General features: G+C 53.3%; 1 protein-coding gene across 2 annotated transcripts in view; it reads left to right on the forward strand.

Annotated features, from left to right (window-relative positions):
- PDE10A (phosphodiesterase 10A) overlaps positions 1–25,362 on the forward strand; it is a 573,461-nt gene that overhangs the window by 270,886 nt on the left and 277,213 nt on the right. The window contains exon 1 of one of the 2 annotated variants that reach the window (XM_046006910.1): positions 4,473–5,343. The exons of the other annotated variant lie outside the window; for it this stretch is intronic. Coding sequence (XP_045862866.1) covers positions 4,473–5,343 — 871 coding nt within the window. Of the gene's footprint in view, positions 1–4,472; positions 5,344–25,362 lie in introns of those variants that run through there. 2 annotated transcript variants of the gene reach the window in all.

The raw sequence follows: 25,362 nt of genomic DNA on the forward strand, positions 1-25,362 counted from the left end.
TGTTTTGCTTTCAATTAATGAAAATTCCTGCTTGAATCTTATTATTTATCTAGCAGCACACTGACCCTCCTCCACATTCAGAAAGTGTGGGTACTTAAGAAGACTTACTTGGAATATTAATGTTTTAATAATCTGCCTATTATCAGAAATGTTCTTATTGAAAATTAAATACTATTTTGATCCTTTTGAATGAAAAATAATATGCTGGCTTTTATTTGTTTTACAGCATAAAGATAAAAAAGCATAGTTTTATAGTTAATTGATTTGAAGTCGTAAAAATAATGTATTCTGAAGATCTAGGAATATTAAGGGTTGCTGAAGAAATTGAGTTTTTTTTAAATCATATTAATCTTTTTCAAGACTGTGCCATATAGCATATTGACTTTATAATAATGTTTTCGTACTAAATTTTAACGACCTTTGTTTTTTAGGCTTGACTACAACAATACTGTAGGAATGAACGCGTCCCTCATTTTAGTCAAGATATGTTGACATCAACACTAATAGAAATTTGTAAGCAGTGGGCATGCAGGCAACAGGTAGGGAAGCAGTCGTTGAATGCCTAGTGTATGCTGGCCTTTATTAAAGGTTTTAAGTGGTAAGAGTCACAGGACCCTGGTACCAAGCTGTTTAAAATGGAGCTGTCAACACAAATTATACCTGCATTGCATTTCTCGGGAGATTTGATACAAAATATGCATATGTGCAAGTTAAAGCCCATCAGTTTCAGGAATCTAGACATCAAGGCTATGATGGGCAAGGGGAAAGAAAAACTGAAGGAGGCTTCCTGGAATGACAAATTTAGAACCAGGAGGGAGGGATTTGGGGGCTTAGGATGCTGTGAGTCAATGCTTAACCCCTGAGTCCATTTTCAGCATGCCAGATAATCACTAATAAATTATTTCATTAGAATGCAGAGGGTCTCTGTGATACGATATCTCACACCTGAATGACATATAAATCGATAATTTACTAGCAATCAAACTGAAAACCAGCATGCAAAATGCTCAGATTTCTGTGAAGCTTGGGAGCAAGACCCACTTGCTTATGAGTTATTTTGCTCAGATAACTGCGGATTTCTGTAAGTCCCAAAATTCAAAACCAAGGGAGGACAATGTGTCTCTTTAACAGACTTTACCTGTATAAGTAGATGAGCTTAACATTTAATCAACCCTTGTTTCCTATCTTTATGAAGAAAGGTTACTAGTGTTTGAAAGGAGAAAACAGCTTATCAATAAAATCAGTTAAGACAAAGGTCTGCATGTTGGCCAAAATTACATAAAATTTAACCATACTATTGTAAATTTAACTTTGGGCTATTAAAAGGGGTGGACGTTTAAAGTGTTATAAAGAAATTTCATAAATGTATGAGGAATCATTTAAAAAGCATCTGAGACTCTACCTTACAGACTCTGCTCTGGTTTTAAGAACAAATAATTCGGGCGAGAGTAGAATCAGGCAGTGCTGAAGCACAGGTTTTCATTACCCAGATACACTTTCCTGATCATTTTTCTTGGGGAAGGCAGAGACAAATGCTCTTAGACGCAACTTTGATCATCATCATCTTGGCAGCTTTGCTAGTGTTCACTGGCCTCTTACCATGATTTTAGTTTTTATTCTTTCCAGTAGGTGGGCATTCTTTTCAGTGGAGAACGAGGAAAATTGTTTATTCCACCAAGAGCACTGGAATGGTGTCAGTTCCTGCCAGGGCTCACCCCATGCTCCAGGAGTTACAACTCATACTTCCAGCTGTGTGTAAACTCTGCCCGTCTGATAACCTGAGGTGTAGCTACGGGGCAAACTTTATGGGCGCGACCAGAAAGTCATGCTTACTGAGTTATGGGCCAATGTGTTTATTCACAAAAGGTTTGGAGTAACAAACCTTTAGTGACAGTCTTCCCCTCTTGTGATAAGTCTTTAGAGAAGCTCAAAGGGAAGGAAAAGAAGCCACAAGAAGCACATCCTGCCGGTGTTGCAACACCCGAACACAGGGGTGAGTGACGGAGCCTCTACGACCCCGTGTTTGTAATTTAAATCTTTGACTAAACAGTATTTCATCCAGAAAGGACAAGTGGCCTGGAGCCTGCTACACTGATGTTACAGAGCTGAACTCCGGGAGTCACGGAACCAATGTAATCGATAATCAGTAAACACCTCCGCGACCTGCTCCTTTTCCGTTGTCATGCTTTGTCGTTTTTAATTTGTCCAGGAAACCTGTGCCTTCCAGCCAGCGTTTGAAGAAAAGAAGGACGAAAAACTAGAAAGTTTTATTCCAGAAAAGAGAATCTAAAGTTTGCCTCTGATTTAACCAAGACTCAGAGAACAAATGTTGGACGGTGCCCGCGCCGCGCTCCGCGCGTATACGGAGACATACATTCGAATTGCATGTGCATTTTCTTGTAATCGGAAAGCCACTTTCATCTTTCCAAAAGGCAACAAAGGAAACGTAAACCGCAAGGAGAAGCCTTTTGCGTGTGAAGGAATGAACCGCAAGCTCTCCGAGGAGAAGTATGTGCTGTCCAGCCCCCGGGCAGCGCCCCCCTCCCTCCCAGACCCTCCCCGTGCCTCCAGGTCCGCAGCCGGGGCAAACTCCCGGCGCCCGGAGAGGTACCCAACGATCCAGTCTGCGCCTCTCAGGCGCGTCGCCCGGGAGGCTGACTGATCGTTCTAGTTTCTCCTTCGTCGAAAAACTGCAAAGGCAACAGCAAAATGCCCACTCTGTAAGGTAAGGGTCACCGGAATCTTTTTCCTGTTTCTCAAATTTAGGGATTACGACCTAGTGAGAGCCAGGGCTGGCGCCCGTTACACGCGACGCTCGGAGTGCTCCCCGCAATTGCTGAACCGCCTTCAGCCTTTGCTGGGAGAAGGGGAGTCGCACCAAGTCCCAGGCGCCCCGCTTGCCCAGTTTGGTGCAGATACAAATATGCTCTTCTCCACTATAGACTGTTCATACGGGAGTGGGGAAAAGCAGAGACTAGGGGAGAATCTGGAGCACACTTCAAAATAAAAACACTTGAGAACTGGACGGACCGCCGTGGAAAACGAGAATTGGCCCCGGGGCCGGGCGCACCCCTGGCAGCCGACCCTGTGTCAGCCAAGCGGCTGCACCGCCGCGCGCGCCTGGCGCCCAGGTGGCCGCCTTGCCCTTGGTGGAAGCTGGGCTTCGGTGCGCGTGCTCCAGTCCTGGGAAGGTGACCGAGTCGAGAAGTCTGGACAGCTCGTCCCACTGCGCGGACCCCGAGTGCGGTGAGGACCCCGCGCAGCCCGCTGGCTGGGACGCAAGCATCCGCGCATCTGTGCGCTCTGGCGCTTCAGCTTCCCAAACTTCCAGCGGCTCCGGGTTCCGAGCGCCCATTGGGCGGCACATTTCCCTTAAGTTCAGTAACAACTGTTTGGAATCGGGGCTGGGAAGGCGGGGCCACGGAGGCGGAGGGTGTTGTCCCAAAAAGCCGCCGGTGAGGAAGTGGTACTCAGAACTTTGGGGGGATGATCTCGCACTTTTTCTTTTTTGAGCCATGGTTGCCTTTTCCATTCTTACCGGGGCAAATGGGCGGTGCGCACGAAGTTCGTTTTAAAGTGTGTTTTGCAAAGGGAGTCCTGGGGAATGAATAGGCTTTCTCATTCTTAGTTTATTGGAAACACTGTGCGTCATTTAAACTCCAACCAAACGTCCGAGTTTGAACTCCTCTCCCGGGAGCTCCGAGCACAGCTCGGTTGGAGCTGCTGGCCAGCCACCGGGAGTGTTCCCTGGCTTGGGCAAGGGACAGGCCGACGTGGCTTGCCCAGCAGCGCACAGCTGCAGCAGCTGCTGGGCGGCGAATTTAGGATCCAGAACACCAGACCCAGATGTGGCGACGCCCCGCAGAGACGCAGGAGCTCCCCTGCCCCCCTCACCCGCCCCAATCCCGGTGGCTCGGGCGCCCAGCGTCCACAGAGGGCCGCGGGGTGCGGGGGCCTGGCGCCCGGGGGCCGGGAGGCGGCGGGGCGCGCTACGTGGGGGAGGGCGGCGGCGGCGGCGTGGGGAGCGCCCGCTCCGCCAGTGGGCGTCTTCTGCAGCCGCCGCCGCCACCTCCTCCACGGGCAGCGACACTGCGGCGCTTTTCTCCGCTGCTTTCGAGCAGTCGCCGAGGCTCAGCCGCTGGAGCGCGCACAAACCACGCCACGCTCGCCGGCAGCGTCTCCGCAGCCCCTCGCCCGGGCCGGCAGCACGCCGATTGTGCGCGCCAGCCGGCAGACGGGCGCCGCCGCGGGGGACTCGCGCCCGGCCCCAGGTCCTCCGGCACCCGGCGCGGGACGCGATGTGAAGACTGGGCCGGGAGGGGCGCGGAGGACCGGAGAGGAGGACCAGAGCGGCGCTCGGGCCGACCGGCCGCGGGAGGCAGGTCCTGCGGGGGCGGAGCCCGCCGAGTCCCGGCCCGCGGCGCGCCCCTCCCGCCGGCGGCCTGCCCCACCGCGGCCCGGGGAGGAGGGCCATGGCCAGCCCCGTAGAGCCGCTCGCTCCCCACCCCCACGCCCCCCTGCCCGCGGCCGGGGACGAGCCCGGATCCGGTCCCGGCAAACTCCGCCCGGAGCCCTGGCGCGGCGTTGCCGGCGGGGCGAGCGCGGTGGGCCGGGGTCCGGCCCCGGAGCCGCCTGGCGGAGGCCGGGCCGAGCGCGCCGCGCCCCCGCGCCCGCCCCCCTCCTCCGCAGGCCGCGCCAGCCCCGCGGGGGACCCGGGCGCCCAGTGTGCGCGCGGCGGCGGTGGCTGGGGCTCGGCCCGCGCTCCCTTCGCGCTCGCCCCCTCCTCCCCTGTCCCCTCCTCCTCTCCATCTTCCTTTTACTTCTGGCCGCCGCCCCCCCCGCCCCCTCCTTCTCTTCTCCCCTCCTCGTCTGCCTTTCACCTCCCCGTGCGTCTCCCAGGAAGGGAGGGCGCAGCGGCGGCGGCGGCGGCTCGAGGAGGAGGAGGCGGCGGCGGCGATGCTGGCGGCGGCGGAGGAGGAGGACAAGAGGCAGCTCCCTTGAGCGTCCCTCCCAGCAGTAGTCCCCGCGGCGGCGGCGGCGGGCGGCGGCGGCTCTTCCTCTGCTCCGCGCTCCAGGGTTTGCTGCTCCCAGTCCGCGCCGGGCTCCGGCTCCCGCTCGGCCCGGCCGCCCGCCGCGCGGGCTCCCCCGGCTTCCCGGGTGCCGGCGGGGGCTGCCCCGGCCCCAGCCCAGGCGGCGGCGGCGGACGAACTCCGCGGCGGCCCGGAGGCGCCGGCTTCGCCCTCGCCGCCGCGTCCGCCCTGCTCTTCGGCTCCGACATGGAAGATGGACCTTCTAATAACGCGAGCTGCTTCCGAAGGTTGACGGAGTGTTTCCTGAGCCCCAGTAAGTGCCGGGCTCCTCATCCCCCGCGGTCGGGGGCGCGCAGGGGGCTGGTGTCCGGGGCGTTTGGCGCCCAGTGGGCTTCGCGGAAGGACGGGAAGCTCGAGGCACACTGGTGGCGCGCGGGAGCGTCCGCCGGCTCCGGGACACCGGGGTTTCCTAGGCTCCGCGTGCGTGCGGGGGGAAGGGCGACCCGGGAGGGCGGCGGGCGCCGCGCGGTGAGAACGGGACTCGCTGCCCGCCTCGGGTCCCCCGGTGCTGCTTGTGGCCACGCTTGCTCGGGCCGTTGTTGCAGTCTCTACCCTGACCCCTTACGCCAGGCTCCGCTCACCTTAGCCTGGGGCCCGTGAGGCTGGAAGACACGCGCTGCCTTCCACTTGGGGGTCCCGCCCGCTGGGGTCCCCTGGCCGGGAGAGGGCAGGCCAGGACACCGGAGCTCCGCGCTCCCAAAGGTGAAGGCGGTTCCCCGGGTTCTGTGTCGGTGCCCCCCCCCCGCTGCAGTGACCCTGTTCCGGAGCGTGGACTTGCGGAGTGAAACGGGTTGCACCTTCACTGCCCACTTAATCCAGGTCCCGAGGTTTTGGCTGGTGCTTGGGCTGGTGAATGGAGGGACAATGGGGCGTTAGGGTGGAGGAGGAAGGCGTCGCGGGTTCGGACCCCCGGGCCGCCTTAGGCCGCCCCGCCTCCCCAGTCCCGGGTGCTGGGCTGAGAGCGCGCTGGAGCAGGGGTGGTGGAAGGCGTGTCGCGGGGGAGGGGGGCAAGGCTGAGCAGAATAGTCAAGGCAGAGGTTTGCTGGAAGGCAGGAGGCGGGAGATGTTAAGCCAAGAGGCGCCTGGTGCGCAGGATAGGGGATCGCGGTTGCTGTGGATGGAGGGCGAGCCAGGTGAGGACGGGAGACCCGGGGCTGGGGGTGGGGGCTGGCGAAAGCCGCATCCGCGGAGCCCTGGGCGACTCCGGCGCCAGCTGGGTTGGGCACGGTTCTTCCCGGCCCGAAACGCGGAGCCCGGGCGCCACCGTCCACCGCGTGCGCTCCCGAGCCTTTGTCTGCTGCTCGCTAGGGAACCGCGTTTCCTCGGCGCCTTCTCCCGGCAGACTCTACGGGGTCGCATTTTGGCTTCCTGCTCCCATCCGCTTCTCACTCCCCAGCTCTGGCCAGTCTTCACCTCTGGGCTCTTGGGGTCCAGCCCTCCCTCGCTGCTGGTACTTGTCTGGCACACTGCCCGCCCGAGCACCGCTGGGGTGCAGCCCCTGGGCCTGCGAGCGTGTCCTGCGCGGGCCCTACAGCCCCCAGCGATCCCGCCTCCGGGGCGCGGGGATCCACCGGGACCGCGTGGCCCAGCGGCCTTTTGCACCGCGCGCACTCAGGCTGCCAGCGGCCGATTCTGCCCCTACTTGCCCGTGGACCTGATAGGACCGCTAGGCGTGGTCCCTGGACCCCCTCCCCGACCCCTCCATCCTGGAGTCTCCCCTAGTCAGACATAGCTTCCAGTTATCTGCTTCCTCAGCCCCCCACCTGCCGGTGTTGGTTGATTTTTAGATGCTGCATTTGGGGAGGGATGTGGTCTGGGCACGGAGGACCTCGAGCCTGCTGCCCTTAGATGTGGTTATTTTTTACTTACTGAAAGGGGCACAGATTTGCCAGTAATTGAAGGTGGGGTGAGAGCATGGAGCTCCCCACGAGTTCTGAAGCGTATTGGTTAAGTCTTGGGCCTAGAACTGGGGTCCCTGTCTGTCCCCTTCCACGTGCATTTGTTCATTCCAAATAAACGGCTACGTTTCACATTTGGCGGTTGGGCTGTGTGTGGGGATGGAAGGGTGCCATGCCTTGCCTGTGAGGAGCATTGTTTTGGGGAGAGGTCAGTGGCAAGGGGACAGGGGTGTGGGCATTTGGGTGCAACAGGGTTTCCTAAAATAATGAGGTTTCTGTTTGTATTTATTGTTAGGGGGGTTTGTTAGTTTGGGAGGGAGGGGGTACCTTGCCAGGGATGTTGTGGGACAGGATAAACATGAACAGTCCAGGTTGATTGAGGCTGAACTAGGGGGTTCCCAGCAGGCTTTCCCTTTGGAAGGACAGAGGACCTAGAGAAGAAAGCCATCAGAAGGGACCCACCCTGCAGGAAGTTCGGGCTGGGGGAAGCCCCATGCTAATCACACTCAAGAAATGCGGGTTTTTGTCTTTGTGTGTGTGTTTTCATCCCTGGAACCAAGTCAGTAAGGAGTGGCCTGGGGTTTGAATGGGATCAAGAGGCTACAAGGTCTTCTTTGGGACATTATTAAGGTGCCAAGTATGAAAGTACTCTTCAACACAATCTATTATTGGGCAGAGGTGGGAAGATGCTGAATGGACGCTCAAAGGACAGTAGCTGGTTTCTGCTCTGACACTTTTAGGGTCTTTGTTTCTGTCTCACTGCATGAGAAGCCACAGCTGTCTGAATTGAAGTACCAGAATCCTGGCAGACTTTTTGATGTTTGATGTTTGTCGATAAGAATGAATTTTGGATTCTATAAGAATGGAAAAATGCCTAAATGTATACAGATGTGTCTTAATTGTTGCACATTTATTCCCCTTTTCTTTTTGCCTTTCCATTTGGTCTCTTCTGGGTCTAACAATCAAGTTGTCATATAAAGGCTGGTGTGTCCAATTCCTGTTTCTAGGAATGCTGGTTTTATTTTTATCATCCCAAAAAGCAAATCATGGGTTGGAAGTTGGATATCCTGGTTCCATTCCTGTCCATTTGGGTTTTGCGTTTTGGTCCACAATGACTCACTGGTTTGCTCAGTAATGCACAGAGCAAACTCTTATTAAAAGATATTGCCAGTTGCCAGGTGTTGCCCTGGCCTGGCCATGGTCCATGGGGAGTTACCAACCAGGAGAGAGCCTCCTGGAAGCAGGCTTATTAGCGCTGATGCCCATGGCTTATAGGTTGGCGATCATGCTGTCTCCGTGTCCGGTCATGCCTGACTCCCCTCATCTGCCGTCCACCTTTTAAATGTTGACCTCGGACCTTGTCCTCAGGCTCAGGGCTTCAGCATATCACCGCTTCCAAAGTTGCTGACTGGAATAGAAAGCCATCTCTGCACTTGGAGAACCCAGATCCTTCTAGAGAGAATGGAGAATTCCGCTTTGCATGGGTGTGCACGCGTGCATGCACGTGGGCACGTGTGTGTTGTGTGCGCGTGCAGGGCGAAGTCAAGAAGTCAAGCTGTGACAGACCGGTATACGCTTCAGTTTTCTGGAAAAACAACTCACCTTGTCTGCACTTGGTGCTGTGGTGGAGAGTGCAGGAGATGTGCCTCAGCAGAGAAGAGGCCTTGAGAATACTGCCTTAAGGACACTGAGAAGTCAGAAAGTCTCCCTTCCTTCTGTCCTGTCTCTCTACAGCTGCCGACTCTGAATGGTGCAGGGCTGTAAAAGGAGGAAAGAGCTTCTTGGTCAGGATGGAGGGGACCGAGGGAGCAAGGAGGAGGACATGGCAAAGATGTGGGATGCCTGCACAGACACTGCTTTAACCACAGCGCATTGTGTCTTTTTCACATGTTCATAACAGAAAGTGTGTGTTTCCGTGAATGGTAGGCTCGAGACATGCTCGGCATCACCCGCTAGGCCCTCGTGCTCTGGTTCTTGACACCGAAGATCCTCTGTGACCTGCACTTGAACACACAGAGGTAAATAGATGGGATTCCTTTGAGGGGCAAATGTGTGTAACACACGGAAGCCACACCACACTGAACACATAGCTTCTTTGTACGGGCGCTAGTGAGACAGAAGTTGCTGAGGACGAGACCCGAAACGCAATGGGAATGGAGGTCAAGTCAATTCACAGCCAACTAGCGGGTAATTATTAAGTCTCTACTCAGTGCAAATCATTTGAGGTCGTTGGAAATAATGAAGACTGTTTCTCCAAAGGACCTGAAATAAGGATCTGGATAGCTACCACGATGATCAGCAAAGCAGAGTTGTGAAGTTTCCCTGCCGGGCCAGGGTGCAGGTCGTGGTAGACCAGATGTCCGTGGAGATGCTTTGTCTGTTTTCGCTGGAGTAGTTGGAAGGGCCGAAATCCACCGGCCGTGCTGCTTAAAGGGGCTGGAACTGTTTAAGGGTGTTAATTTAAATTTCATAAAACTCCTCGTTTAGTTTCAAAAAACTTGCATGAACAAAGATAATCCCTAAAAATCGAAATCAGAGGCAGTGGAAAAAGGACAGTGTCTTCCCTTATGTCAATCCGATGTCTTGCCCTCGGATAATTTTGCACGTAAACTTTTTCTATCCCTTGGGAAAAGAAATACATTGCAACAAGAGAAGTCGGCCGGGGCCTTCATGTTGGCGGAGCTGTCTGAGACGGGGCCTTCACGTTGGCCCTGCTGTGTCTGTGGCTAATAATGATACTGTGTTGCCTGTTTGAAACTTGCTGACAATGTGGATCTTAAAAGTCCTTCCGCCTCACAAGGGAAAAAAAATGCAGGGCACTAGATAATTAAGTAAATGTTGGGATTTGGTTTACTATAAAGCAGGTTAAACCTGGGGAAAGGAGCATCTCATCAATTAATATATTGTTAATTTTTGTTTGTTTAAAAACAGCTCAGGCAGTCTGAGAAGGAAAGAAAAAAATAATTTTCATGAAAAAGGAATATTTCTCCCTTAAAAGGAAAGCTCTTAGTTGTAATTCAAAACATTTTAATTTCCTTTTAAAATGTAAATCAAGCTCCTCCAGCTGATCTAAATTGGTCTAAGGGAAAACTCCGCAGTGATAGAGTCGCTCCAGATCTTAGGAAGGAAACATAAGACGCCTAGCACTCGGATTTTATTTGTAGCATTTACCACTTTCTGGAATTCTCTTGCTCATTTGCTGGCCAGCTTGTTGATTGCCTGGCGTCCCTGTGCAGAAAGCAAGCTCGGTGAGCGCCTGAGGGAGGGAGCTTGTCTTTTTTGGTTCTATCCCTGAGATCAGCCGTTGCTGACATGCGTATTGAAGGAGCTCTAATATTTGTTTGGGAAACTCAAAGGTGAAAAGAAACAAAAAACAACAACGTGGTGCTTGTGGAAAGGGAAGGTGGAAATGGAAGGCCTCTCATTGAAAAGGATTCGGCCTGGGCCTCTGTGTGCCGGCATCCAACCGGTGGGGGACGGGTCCAAGCCCTCGGGCACACAGCGAGCGGGAGAGCGAGGCTGAGCTTGCAGACTCTAGGGACAGGAAGCTGAGCCCCTCTGAGGGACCACACACAGAGGGGTAAGGAAGAACGGGAGAAGACCACTGCCTCCTGGGGTGAAGCCGGGCTGCTGTGTGACCAGGGGCAGAGTCGTCCTCCGCCCGCTGAGGACAGGTGGGAGGCTGAACAGAGATGGAGAGCATGCACCTGAGATGTAGGGGAGACAGAAGCCATAGGAGCAGGTAATATTACTCAGACTGGGGGGCCGATGAGGCAGGGGCCCGGTGGCTCCTTGGTTCCTGGGTTGAAGAGGTGTGTGTGTGTGTGTGTGTGTGTGTTCAGGGCTGGTGATGGTGGTGCTGGTTCCTTGTCCAGAGAAAAGGATAAAAGGACAGAAAATGCTGGAATTGACACTGATTTGGTCAGCACTGTTGTTGGTACGGGGATCTCTGACTGTGTGGGTGCCTGCATGCTGGGATGGAGACGTGAACCGATCCTGCAAAGGAAAGAATCCACGCAGCATGGGGAGTACCAGGTGCCATGAGAACGATGCATGTGGTTAAAATCGCGAGTTGACGGAACAGCTCCTTTCATTCCGGTGGTCCATGGGGGGCTTCTCTGTGTGGGGAAGTTGTCCTGGGGTCTGAACGGCCCACGTGGCCGGTAGTGCAGAGTGCCCCAAGCAGAGGGAGTCTCAGGTTAGGGCACAGGAAGAGGGCCCCTGTCGTCAGAGCCTGGGCAAGGACCAGAGCAGTGGTGTGGAGGGAAACCCACAGAGCAAACGGGCCAGTTGGGGCTTTGTAAGTTGGGGGAAAATTGCATATTACTGCAGGAGCAGAGGGAAGCTGCCGGAAGGTTTTAAACTAGTGGGGATTATGGGCTTTGTGATCCAAGAACCTCGTACTGGCTGCGGTTCGGGGAGTGAATGCAGGGCTATTGAGTCAGAGGACACATGGACCGCTGTAGCAGGCAGGACGAGGGACCAGGAGACCCGCGTGGCCATGAATTGTGGCTTTCGGAGGAGCTTGGAGGCAGGCGCAGGTGGACCAGGTGTGTGGATGGAGGCAGGAGGAGGCCGGAGCAGTGCCTGGGCGTTCCGTGCGGCAGCTGGGTGCGGGCTGGACGGTGCGAGGGGAAGCCGCAGGCTCCGGGTGCCACCTCACGGAGTCACTGGCACACAGCTGCGCTGCGTGGTGTCCCCCGCAGGGGGTGTGGAATGACGGGGGGCTCTCTGGGCAGCCGCAGAAGGAGCGGGGTGGGAGATGAGGCTCTGTGCCTCCTTGCGAGCAGGAGCAGCCGCAGTTCTGAATGGAAGCCTGCCGTGACCTGGGGGCGCAGGAGGGACGGAAGACTGTGTGACAAGAGTGGAAGGAAGAACCATGGAGGGCCCAGAGGAGGAGTGAGCCCGAGAGGAGGGGAGATGGCAGAGACCGGGCCCTGGAGTCAGGAGCGGGCACTGCTGTGCGGAGGAAGCCGGGTGGCCCGGAGATCAAGTAAGTTGGCAGAGCTGCCGTTCCCGCCGGCCCCGTCCGGGGATTTTGAGTGCGGTGGCAGAGAGGCAGACCTGTTTTCCATGGGGCAGAGTCCCTGGAGACCAGTGCACGGCAGGTGTAGCCGTGGGGCAGGAAAGGGGAGGCAGAGCCCCGCGGCTCTCCACAGCGGGCAGGTGAGAGCTGGCTTCTCCCCTGGCGGGATGAACCTGAGCGTGTTACTTGCTGGGGAGGAGTTTGAAGGAGGAGGAGAAAGAGAACAGAGCAAGCCTTGGAGAAGATGGAGAAAGGAAGCCAGGGCCACTGGAAGGGGGCCCTCTCTGCAGGGAGGTCTGTGGAAGGCCAGTGTGGGTGCGGGGGGCGTCAGGTGCAGGGAAGGGCACTGTGGGGAAGTAGGAAGCTGACATGAGAGCCCTCACCTTGAACACACACCCCCCCACCCACCCCGGCAGTGAGCAGAGTTGGGGCACGTAGCCAGGCCACAAGGGGCCCTGCTGGCGCAGGCAGGTCAATAACTAGATGGTCGGGCCGGTGACCCCAGAGCTGTCCAGGAGGAAAGTCCAGGGAGTCCTGCGCAATCCCGGAGCCTGGGCGGCCCTCCGGCTGCATGCAGAGAGCCCTGCGGGAGTAAAGTGCTTGCGTCCTCCCCATGGGCAAACACCCGGAGGCGGGAAGTGTGGACGCTTGGAAGCTCTGAGAGCACATCTTGATGAAAACCGCCCCGCAGGATGAAACTGGAGCGGTATCTTGAAGGAGGCAGGGTGTGTGGTGTGCGGAGCTGGCGGGAGGCCCGAGGGGAGGAGCTGTGGCCAGAGAGCCTGAGAGAGAGAGAGAGAGAACGCGAGCGCACAGCGGGGTCCGGGGTCCGTGCGACACGGGGAAGAGAGGCAGAAGATAAAGGCAGCATGAGCAGTGGAGGAAAGACTGCCGAGTCTTCATACGGAGGTCGTTCTGTGTGCATTCTGGGGAGGGACGGGGTGCCAAGCACCGTGTCATTGCGTCACGTGACAGGCACGGTTCGTCCAGCGCCTATGTTCCAGTTGCTGTCCTACTCACTGGCAGCGGCCGTGTCCACAGACCTCCTCCGTGCCTCCAAGTGGGGCGCAGACAAGATCAAGGGCAGATATGACACCTTTCAGCAATGGCCATGGAAGAGGGGTGCACAGGGGAGAGAACACTCCAATGGCATCGTTGCCTGGGACAAAGCTCTCTGCCCTCCTCCCGCCTCCCTCCTCCCGCCGCCCTCTCTGCCCCCCACTTCCTCCAGTGCCTAACTGCTTGTAGCTGGAGAACTTCCGCCACCCCCCCCCTTTCCTTCCAGTTGCCATCCCCTGGCCTCTGGGAATTCCCGCCTTTTCCCTGGACTCGCTCACCGTCCCTCATCTCTGTGCCCCCGGTGCCTGGGGCTGGTACTTTTCCACTTAGTGTGCGTCTCCCTTCCTTCCCGTGGGCAGGAAGCATGTTTTATTCATTTTCTTAACCTCAATGCCTAGCACACTGCCAAGCAATTAGCCAATAATTCTAACGAATAAGTAAGCGAAGGTGTTTAGGTGGGAGAATGTGATCAAAACACTCTTTTAGGAATGTTAGCCTTCCCCAAAGGAAGGCAATAATGAAGTGAGTAACGTGGTGCTTGGATTGTAGCATAACTTGAAACATCATCAGATTCGTTTTTTTTTCCCCCACCTGCTCCAAAAACAGTTTGACACCAATGACCAGGGTTTCTGAGCTACCAGGAATGCAGCGTGTCTGCACACGCCAACTGCGGGCAGCTCAGCGAGGGGCAAGCACCACCAGCTGACGGGAAGGAGGGAGATGCGTGTTTGGAGCATTTTGGGAGCCTCTTTTATTTCTTGAGGCAGCGATAGAAAGCTTCATACTTTGACAAAAACATTTTCTACAGTGGCCCAGAGAAAACGTGACTTATGAAGGTATTGAAACAGTGCCTTGTGTGTGGATATCATGAATTATTTATAAAAATGTGAGCGTATTTGGACTTCTAAAAGTTGGTGAGGACTGCGTAAGAGCAGTTGCGTGAAGAGCAGGTCACGGCTGGAAAAAAGCATCATGCGTGTGTGGGATTCCGATGGTACCTCTTCGTCCATGATGGAATCATGTGTTTCTGCACTGTCGTTCTAACAGCTTCCAGAGTAAACATTTAAAATGACACCCGCAGGGCCTGATTACTATGGCTTCCTAGAGTTGGTAATTATATATTTTATCATTGCTGTCAGGATTATATCCATTTTCAGATTTTCTTTTTGTCCCAAGACCAGAAGTTTACTCTGCAAACATTCTTGTCTCATCGGTCATCATGACTTTTTAGGATAATACTCTTTGTATCTCATGATTAAATATATCCAATTATTTTAAGGCAGATTAAGGGAAGACTTCGTTATAAAACCTCAACAATTAAAACAGTGTGGTCCCGGCATGTGACTAGATAAACTAGTGCATCGGAATAGAAGGGTCTTAAAACTGACCCAACACACGAAGGGATTTAGAATATTTTAAAAGTATTGTCTTTTCTAGGGGTTAAAAATAGACTATTGAGTAAAATGATTTGGGGACAAATAGGAAGTCGTGTAGACAAAAACAAGATTAGATCATACCTCTTTCTGCACCTCCAGAAGAAATTCCAAATGGATCACATGTTTAATTTTTTTTTTTTTTTTAAGAAACCGAAGATAAAAAAGTGAGGTGATTCCTTCCTAGCCTTGGAATGGCGGGGGGCCCTTCGATGTGATTCAAGATCCAGAATCCAGAAGTAGTCAGAGAAAAGACTGATGTGTGAATCTACGGTAACAGACTTTCTGTGACCCTCAGTACCATTAGTAAAGTCCTGCTAGATTCCTGGAAAGCTGCTGTATGTGAGCTCCTGGCCTTTCTGCCCGTGGCCATTCAACTCCCGCCTGCGCCTCTGAGCTCCGGCAGCATAAGATTTCTTGTAGCGGTCCACCGTCCACCCTAGAAGGAGGCACACTGACCGCTCCTGTCACAGCATTGAGCTCACACTCCAGGTACAGACAGAGCTCCTGGAAATGGTTAATCAAAAAACCTAATAAAAAATAGTCAGAGGAAATGAACAGATAGTTCTAGAAAAAGAAGTGAATGATTATGTAAAAAAAAAAAAGAAAGAAAAAAAGAAAAGATTCTCAACGTCATTCATGATAAAATAAATGCAATTTAAAATAACACCAAGGTAGCATTTTCACCTGTCAAATTTGTAAAGATTAACAAACTTGGTAACACACCACTGGCAAGTCTGTGAGGGAAAAGGTGTTCCCGTACATTCCTGGTGCGAGTATCAATGGGTACAACCTTTGAAGCAGGCAATTTGGCAGTATTGATCGGTATTAAAAATGCATGTACCCAATGAAGCAATAATTCTCCTTCTGGGAATTTACCGTTCAGATACGCTTACGCATAGGCAGGGTATTAAAGTATTACAGCACCGTTTGAAAGGGAGCATTGGAAACTATGTCAAGTGTATCCACGGGGCCTGCCTAAATAAAATTTGCCCCAGTGATAGAGACGCACGCGAAGGGTCTTCCAGGCTCCTGGCCATGGGCAGAAAGGAAACGTGCAGCGACGTGAACACGTTCCTGTGTCAGAAAGGACAGGAGACGCGTGTTCCTGCATTTGTTTGCACCTGCACGTGGGAACTAGGCAGACACCGGGCAAGGCACTGACCCGTCCTGCTCGATGGCATGGGTCGGGACAGGAAGCAAGAGGTGTAGAGAGACTCCCCGTTTATCCTTTTCATACGTGTTCAGTTTTGAGTAACATCACTGAGCTATTTGAAAATTAAATTTCCAAACAGTGACTTTCCGACTCGCCGTTTCAGGTTGGTCGCCTGCCCTGTGGCTGAGGAGGTCCCCCTCCTTGTTGTCATTTTTGTCACCTTCCTGTTGGGGTCTTGGTTTGATTTTTCAGACCTGAGGCTTGTTCACTGTGTCTTCCCCTAGCCTCCCAGTAATTCTACACAAGATCCCCAAATGTCAAACCATGAATATTAACAAACAAACACACACACAAACAAAAACACAACCCCGCAAGCATCAGTCTCCTCGTGCCTCGTCTCACCAGCTCCTTTTCAACGGCAGCCACCGCTGGGCGGGGGGGACACTTCTATTTTAGTGTAGTGTCTGACTCGGGAACAGAGCATGGTTGCCGTGTAAGATATGAAGTATTGTCTACAGCCTTGGAGAGCTGCCCAGCCGGCTCCAGCTGGTAGAAATCACTACATTTTGGCAAGAAACGGAGTGTCTTCCCTGGGAAGACGTGGGCTTTGCGGCCTGGCGCTCCTCGGCTGAATGGAAACGGAGCCTCGAGTGGTCTTGTCAGCAGGTCTGTAGGGCCGGGCTGCTTGTTTTCCTTCCCCCCGGCTGCGACGACGTGACCTTTCCTTCAGGGCAGGGGGGACTCCTGCGCTCCTGCATCTCCGGCCGACCTTGGCGGGGCTGGGGCGGGAGCCGGGGCGGGAGCCACCGCCGACCGCGGTCCCCGACCCCGGAGACCTCTCCTCCGGCGGGGCCACGGCGGAGACCGTCTTCCCTGATTTTATTCCGGGTGTAAAGTTAATACTCGCCGTTCCTGCAAGAGTCCGAGCGGGTTCTTCCTTCCTCCGGCCGGGTGTCAGGCCCGCCGACGTCCCCGTGTCCTGCTCCATACCCGACACTGTCTTGGTCTCATCACTTAGTATTGCTTCCCCCGAGCCCAGCCGTCGGTTTTATTTTAGCTGCTGCTTCCTTCCCAGTTACCGGATTTTGGGCAAACCCTTTCCTAACCCCCCATGTCTGCCTTCCGCCCTAACGAGCGTCCCCGAGCCCTGGACTCGTGCTGCGGGGCTCTTCACCTGCCGCACAGCCGAGGCCCCGGGCGCGTCCACGCCGTCGGCTCGCGCTCGTCTGGGGCTCTTTCTTGCAGGCACCGTTTCCCCCAGTAGCCCGGGCTGTTCAGGGAAAGCCCTGACGACTCTCGCCGCCCCCCAGGATGGGGAAGGGGAGTGGGAGGCTGAGCCCCACAGAGGCCTTCAGGGCCCGTCACTGGGGAAGCCTGTGTGTTGAGGCGCTCCTGATCCGCGTTCCCCCTCGCGCCGAGGGCCGTTTCTCAGGAGACCCTGCGGCGTCTGGAGTTTTGACCCCTTCTGTGGTTCCTAACTGTTCTCTTCTTTCTATCACATGGGCCGTCGTGAGGCAATCTGTCCTTTTTTTCCTAAGCGACTTGTTCATTCTTTTGGTTTCCTGTTGGCACGTGTGGCAGGTGTCCCCGCCGGATCCTGGAGAGCCAGGGCACTGTGACTCCTTGGGTCTGGGGCGCGGCCTGCCGGGAGGTGCCTCGTCCCGCCGTTGGGGTGAGGGACTCCGTCCTGGGCTGTGGGGCGACCCGGACGCTGCCACGAGGTGGACGCAGGCCTCCGAGAAGAGCTGTGTGCGCAGAGAGGGGCCGGCGTCGAGTCTTGCTCGTTCCGCTCTTTGTTGACGCGGGGTTGGCGCTTGCCAGTATCGCTCATGCCTTGGGCTGGGCAGCCGGGCGGTCAGAAACAGCAGGTGGCCCGACGGCGCGAGCCCTGGGTGTGTGTCTCCCCGGGGCGCAGGCCAACATGGCGCTCGCGGGCCAGCCAGGCCCAGGCCGGAGCGCTGACTGGCCTGTGGCGGGGCTGGTGTGAGGATGACGGGAGAACAGGGTACGTGGCGCGCCGGCCAGAGCGCCTGGAACAAAGGAAGCGCCAGAGCACGTCGGCCGTCCTCACCGCCGTGGACTCCGAGTGAGCCCCCAGGAGACGGTCTTCCATGAAGGGGCAGCATGGCGGCCCCCACAAGGACCTTTGCGGGTGGCCGGGAGCTGGAGGACGAGGCCGCCAGAAGCATCCTTCGGCTGGCAAAGGTGTTTCTTTATAGTTACAGGAAGTACAGCTGCCGGGAACGCTGATACCAGGAAATGGGCTGGAGCCGCAGAGCAATTCCACTTTCTTGGCAAGGAATTAAAGGACAATGTGTTGAAAATAAAAGGGAAGAATTTTTGGAAAGAGAAAGAGCTAGAGACAAAAAAAAAAGGGATTGTCATTAGAATTCTTCCATTTAGGGGCATCTGTTTCTGGAGTGGCTGTTACTCCATTTTCCCGTTTGCGGAGCCTTGGCACTTCCAACAGACGTGACCTCCCTTCTCCTGTGTCTCTGAACTGGTCACATCCACTCGGCCTGACTAAAGACGAGTGTTTCTTGGGGGCCTCCCTGTTGCTTGGAGTCCTTGGTGGGAAGGCCCGGCGGCCCTGGAAGGACTCAGGTGAGCTGAGTGACTCCCGAGGAAGCAACGCACGTCTCTGGGCCGCTGTCCAGAGGACACCGCAGCTCAGATTTGGTTGTATATTTAGCTTTTTTCTTTGCAGCTGGTTATTAATTTACTGAAGAATTCTGCGGACTGTTGCCGTGTGTTCTTAACTGATTACAGGAGTGGTCTTAGTCCCGTCGATCCACTCCATTTTTCTTTCGTAATTGAATTCGGTCTCACTTGAAGAAAAGTCAGAATGGACCCATTAGCAATTATTTCCTTGAGGGTGCATTTTGAGTCTACATCTTATTTTATTTTATTATTTTTTTAAAGCTTTTTATTTTTAAGGAATCTCCACCCCCAGCGCGGGGCCCAAACGTGCAGCCCCGAGATCGAGGGTCACATGCTCTACTCACTGAGCCGGCCAGGCGCCCCGTGAGTCTCCATGTTAAAGGCCTTTAAAAAACACTCTACATCTGGTTTGCATTTATCTGAAACAAAGCTATGAGTGAGTTATGTTATTTTAATTTAAAACTTTGCAAATAATGTGAGGAATTACACTTTTATCTGTTATGATATTTTTGAATTCTTTAATACTGTATAGTGGATATGTCTGGGTTGTTTTTTTTTTTTAAGATTTTATTTATTTTTTTGAGGGAGAGCATGCATGAACACAGCTGTGGGGAGAGGCAGAGGGAGAAGCAGGCTCCCTGCTGAGCAGGGAACCCAACTGGACGGGACTGTGGGGGCTCGGTCCCAGGACTCTGCGATCGTGACCTGAGCTGCGGGCAGCTGCTCAACTGGCTGAGCCCCTCACACACCCTGGACGTGTACATGTTTAAAAAAACACATATAGAATTGGCTTCTGCTTTTCAGCGGAATAGTTCATAAACATTAAAAAGAATCCTACGGTCACTCAGCTGCGCCTCCCTGGTGAGTGCTCCTCCCTCCTGTTCTCTGGACGGAGCACCTTGACAATGGTGTGTCCTTTTCCAGAGCGGGCGGCGGCTCTTCTGCCCTTCGCCTCGGAAGCTGGGGGTCTGCCACCCGTGTGTCTCGGGCGACCAGCAGAGTGTGCGACAGGAATCACTCACGCAGTGTGCCACACCCTCAGGGAAGGGTCCCAAGAAGGAGCGCGGTGCCCTGGGAACACGGGTTTGGAGTCGCGTGTGGGCTCAGGTCTGCACCCTGCCTGGCTTCGGAGAACCCAGTTTCCGGCTCTGAGAAAGGTGCTCCGCGGACACTAGTTCCCCTTTGGTAATTTTCCTTCAAAGGAAAACTAGATCTCTTTTAAGTCATAATACTTTGGGATTTCCTTGAATTGCAAAACTTTTACATTGTAATATTTTGGTTTTGATTCTGTATTAAGGACGAGAAGCTCAGCTTAGGTTTTTTCTATAAAAAAGGGGCACCTGGGTGGCTCAGTCAGTTAAGTGTCTACCTCTGGCTCAGGACATGATCCCAGGGTCCAGGGATCCAGCCCCACATCAGGCTCCCTGCCCAGCGGGAAGCCTGCTTCTCTCTGCCTCTGCCCCTCTCCCTGCTCGTGCAAGCTCTCTTCCTCTCTCTGTTAAATAAAATAAAATAAAATTTAAAAAGATGAAAATACAAAGCTGTTTTCAGAAATCCTTAAAATACTGCTTTTGATTTTTAAAGGAAACGGATTCTGTGACAGGTTCTGCAGGGAACATGCTTGTGGCCCCGGGCTGGCTGCAGCCCAGCCTTCTAGGTCCGGTTCCTGGGCTCCTGGCCCTGCTCCTGGTGCCCCATCCTGGCGCTGCCGCAGAGCTGCTGGCTGGCCTGTGCCCGTCGGGTCCGTTTTCCGGAGAAGACGCCAGCAGGCTCCTATCTTAGCATGTCACCCGCTGCTTAGCTTGCCGGGTGATTTTGCTTGGGTTCACGCTCCTAACTCACGTAAGGAGTGTCCTCGACCCGAAGCAGCTGTGACACGTCGTTGGCGTGCTTCGTGAATGTTTCGGGTGGGGATTCGTGGCGGGCTGAAGTCAGGGAGCTGTTTGCGAGCTCTCCGTTGCTGACCCCTGTGGGTTCCGCCGGATCTGAGTGTGGTTGCGTGTCTGAAATCCTCGAAGGTCAGACCTCTGGCTGCAGTGCTTTTCTTCAGGACTCAGTTTCCCCGAGGAGCGATTGGGAAGAATTCCAGCTTCTTCGTTTGGTCTCCCCTGAAAGCAGAGCTTGAGAGGTGATGTGAGGTCAAGGGAGGGTCACAGGCAAGCGGAGGGAGAGGGTGAGATACTCACGTTGAGATGTGGGCAGAAAGGGCTTGATCCCAGCAGGGACTCCCTCCCAGACCCTGGCTCGAGGAGGTGGGGGGCAGGAGCTTCTACCCCTGGCCTCCTCCCTCACTGGGGAGGGCTGTTTGGAGGATCGCTAGCCCTGTACTTCCAGACTCTTCTTGCTGGAGGGCCACACGGGGCCCCCTGAAAGGAGCGAGGCTCGGGATGTGCACCTAAGTAGCAGGTGGACACCCCAGGTGAGTCTCGCCTCCCCAGGAGCAAGCCCCGATGCTGGGCAGAAACCGGAAGTGGCCTGGGGGGCTGTGACTGGGACACCAGAGGCCTGTGCTGCCCAGAGAACTCTCAGAGTGGGCGACATTTATTGTCTTCACTCCATTTCTAGAGTCGGAGGTGCTTGACTTTTTAAAAAGTACTAATTTGGTTAAGTTCCAAGATTATTTTTCAGATCAATATAATTCCAAACAGTTGTGCTCGTCCTACATATATCCTGGGTCTCAAGGTGAAATTATGTTTCTCCAGAGGTAAAGCATTTCATTGTTGAACGGCTAACTTAGATTCTCGAATGCTCTATAGGAAGGCAGGGATGTGGACATAACATGTTTTGGAGAGGGTTTTAGCAAAATGAGAACAGAAAAGGTTTTCTGGTGAACACTCAAGGAGAATGTTAAATAAACCAGAACATTCTTTTCAGAGAGCATTCAAATTGTCAAGTTTCCACATTTTGATGTTCCTAGTCCTCAGCTTTTATAAGTGATTATTCTAGATAATATTTGAAAACTACATAGGGAATGCAGCCTTACTTATAAATTTGGCACAGAAGGGGTTTAGTTAAGTAAAAGAGTATCTTTATTATGGAATTTCTATGAACCAGAAGATTATATACAATAACTGATAAAATTATTAAGCGGTGCTGTTAATTATTCACCAGTACGGTGAGAGCATAAGCCTCATGATAAAGAGACTACTTTAAAATAAATACCAAGTCATATTCTACGAAAATGTCTGTAGGGAACTACGGTCTGAGGACAGGGCACACTTTCTACGGAAAGCCCCCCACGGTGCGCGTTTCAGACTCTGTGGGCTCTCCAGTGGTTGTAGCCACTCATCTCTGCCCTCGGAGCGAGAGAACACAGCGCCTATGTGAACGACCTCTGCTGTTGTATTTCAGGAAATTTTATTTATGAAAACTGGCAGTGGACACAAGCTTACTGGCCCCTCCTTCTATTGGAAGAATATTAGTATTTTTGATGAACACAAATTTTTCCTTTTGGGTCTTTAGGAAGGCACTGTATTTCAGTAGAAAGGGTCCCCGTCACTGAAGTCATGTTCATAGTTTGAGAACATGGGCACCACCCAAACCCGTGGGACTTGCTAGCTCTTTGCTGTATAGTGGCCCATTTTGTATGGGGCAGGGTACTCTGTTTCCAGTAATTCCACTTCTGTGGGAACTGGTAAGGGCAACATTTTCATGAAAAAGGAATTTGGGGGCTTTCCACCTAGAATTTGTATCAGTGATTTTCATTTTTTTAGTATCTTGTAGTCTTAAGTCTTAAGTCACTACAAAGAATGAGGCAAAAATCAAGAGATACACGTAGAAATATGCACTTGTCTCTGAGAACCAGAGGACGTATGTGGGCTTAATTTTGGCAGAGCCCTTTACATTTTGCACGCATGTCACACTGTCAAAGAGATGCTACCGCTGGATCCTTTCTCGGGAACAACTAGAATGTGTGCCTGGAGGTGGATACGTACTGCTCAGAATGGCCACTTGCTCCAGAAATCCCTGTCTTTCCTTTTTTCCTGAAGTATGGACTAGTGACCCTAGTGAACACTGGGTGGTGCAGCCCTACTTAGTGTTTAGCTATGTTAGGAAGACTTTAGCAGGGTTGGTGTACCGAGTGTGTAGTGCGCTGTACGTGTGACGTCTGAGCACGTGTTATGTTGTGTTACAGTGCACCATCATATAGTGATGTGTGGGGGTAATGTATGAATGATGCGGTTACGTTAAAGAAGGAGAAGCCCGGGGGGCGCCTGGGTGGCTCAGTGGGTTAAGCCGCTGCCTTCGGCTCAGGTCATGATCTCAGGGTCCTGGGATCGAGTCCTGCATCGAGCTCTCTGTTCAGCAGCGAGCCTGCTTCCCTCTCTCTCTCTCTGCCTGCCTCTCTGTCTACTTGTGATCTCTTTCTGTCAAATAAATAAATAAAATCTTTTAAAAGAAGGAGAAGCCCGGAAACCACGGGGCCTCTCTTCATGTGTATGATGGCCAGAGATAACTTCAGCAGGCAGGGTGGGTGACTGGGAAGGCTCTTTGCTCAGGGCCGATGATGGGAGACTCCAGGTTAACGGGATTTCTCGAGAGTGCCGATCCTAACCACTAGACCACCAAGGAGCGTCTTAACAGTATCTCTCGAAAGGAGAATTCCTTAAGAACTCTATTCAAACTGCTGTGCCCGCTTTCAAGAGCTTATTGGGCAAAGATTACTTTAGAGAAATTGATTTCTATGTCTACAACATTCATATCAACTCTTGTAAACCTGAATTTGCCTGAGAATGTCTGCCGGTCTGACAGCAATCTGCTGGTTCTGCTTGTCTGCTTTCCCTTTCATGCATGCCTTTCTCCCATTTCCAGAAGAAGAAAGGCTTCCCTCTTCCCAACCCGGAATCTCACCATGGTTTGTTGTAAATGTGGGGTACTAAACCAGGGCACAATCTGAGAAGGTTCTTCTCTGGGGAAGAATCCAGGCAGAGCAAAGCAAGGAGAGCTTCTGTGGGCGAGACACTGTATTTCACCAGGAACTGCAGAGCTACTGTGTGTCTGTCCGTCCGTCCATCCATCCATCCATCCATCCATCCATCCATCTATCCATCTGCCTGTCCCTCGATATGTCGATCTGTTCACCCATCTACCCATCCATCTATCGGTCTGTCTGTCCATCCATCTATCTGTCTGTCTGCCCATCCATCCATCTATCCATCCATCGATCCATCCATCCATCTGTCCATCCATCCACCAATCTGTGCACCTTTCCATTTACCCATCCATCCATCCACCCATCCATCTATCCACCCGTCTTTCTGTCCATCCACCCGTCCATCCATCCATCTGTCACTTTGCAGAGCACTCTCCTCAGATGATTCTCTCATGGTTTATGTTTATTATTTAGAATCCTGTGTTTATGCATTTGTCTCCCCCAGTAGAACACACTTCACTCCAGTGAATGCTTTGGAGGGGCTGTTGTTGTTGATGTGGTGGTGGAGCTTGGCCAGTGGCGTCCAAGACCCCGGGGAGCCTGTGGTCTGGTGGCCAAGGCCACCTATGCACATAGAGCCTGTTAGACCCAAGTGTGTGCAGTGGTTGAACCAGCCTGGGAATTTGGGATGAGCTCCTTGAGGACAAGTCGGAGGGAAAAGACTGATCAGCTAGTGTAGCCAATTGGTGGAGAGGGGGCTGTGGGTGGGAAGGTGTTCTGACACGGGAGCAGCAGGTGTGGGGACCTGCACCCGAGTCTTGGGTCAGTGGTATCAGGGTTTGCTGCCTTCCCAGGGTCAAAGCGATATGTCGCATTCCCCACACAGGGGGCAGAGGACGCATACACGTGTGTTTATGATGGCTTCCCTGACAGAGAACAGAGAAAGCCCAGTTCACAAGAGGGCATGGCCCTGAAGTGGGGGTGTGGCGTCCAGGAGGCAGGTGCTGCTGGGCTCCTGTGCGGGCGGCAGGCCCCATGAGCTGGACGTTTCCGTGGATAGTCACACTAGACATCGATTTTCTAAATTGTTTTGTATTCGTGATCTCCTTTGGTTCTTAAGACAGCCAAAGAAGACAAATCATAAGCAAAGTAAGGCCCAGAACCTAAAACCTTGGCCTGTGCTGGGCCCACTGAGGTGCTGTCCTGGGGCCTTGCCTGTGCCCTGGGAGATGTGGGCTGCGGGAGAGAGCGGATGCTGGCTGCCCTTGCATCTTATCACCTGTGGTGCACCGGTCTGCCTCCTGATCTGGCTGCGCTGGGGCCAGAGTGCTCTCCAGATTACTCAACTGTAACTTTTAAAACACTCACTTCTGACATTTACTTGTTTTACACAGAAACCTTTCAAAAATGTTTGGTGCCTTTCTTAGGTTTTTCTTGTCGTTGAGCAGTGATTACTCTTCTATGGCATGGAAACGCCTTTCAAAGAACTCTTGAGGCTCACAGATGTTTGCTGCTTGGGTCATGATTAGGACAGTTACTCAGTTTTGCTTATCTTTTTTCCAACTTTTAAGGTTTTGTTTTTTGTTTTTTTTTTTTTCCTCCTCTGTGAGTCCATGAACATCAGTCACCCAGGGCTGGGTGCCCCCATGCTGCTCACAAAAGCTTGCCTCTCCTCTGTCCCTAGGCAGTGGGTTGGCATCCACCTCCCCTGGTCAGGTAAAGCAGATGACCGACCACATTTGTGGGTAAGCTGGGAGCCCTGCACAAGGGAACTGCAGACGAGCCTCGGATGAAGTACAGCCCTGCTTGTTGACACTCCTGACCGTGTGGGCAGTGGTAACGGGACTAGTGATCTTGGATGGGTGATAGTTATTTTGTCTGTGTGCATTCTCAGTATTTTCTGGTAGGGTGCAGGGCAAAGTAACAGCCAATATAAAGGTATTGTAGTTATGGGGTGAATTATATTATTTTCTGGCAAACTTATAGACTACTTTTCATCACTATTTTTCTAAAAGATTTTATTTACTTATTTGACAGAGAGAGCGAACGAGAGCACAAGTGGGGGTGGGAAGAGCAGCAGGCAGAGGGAGAGGGAGACTCAGGCTCCAGGCTGAGCAGAGAACTTGTCACGGCTCCATCCCAGGACCCTGAGATCAGGACCTGACC

The sequence above is a fragment of the Meles meles genome, chromosome 5 (assembly GCF_922984935.1).
Source record: "Meles meles chromosome 5, mMelMel3.1 paternal haplotype, whole genome shotgun sequence".
NCBI lineage: Eukaryota > Metazoa > Chordata > Mammalia > Carnivora > Mustelidae > Meles > Meles meles.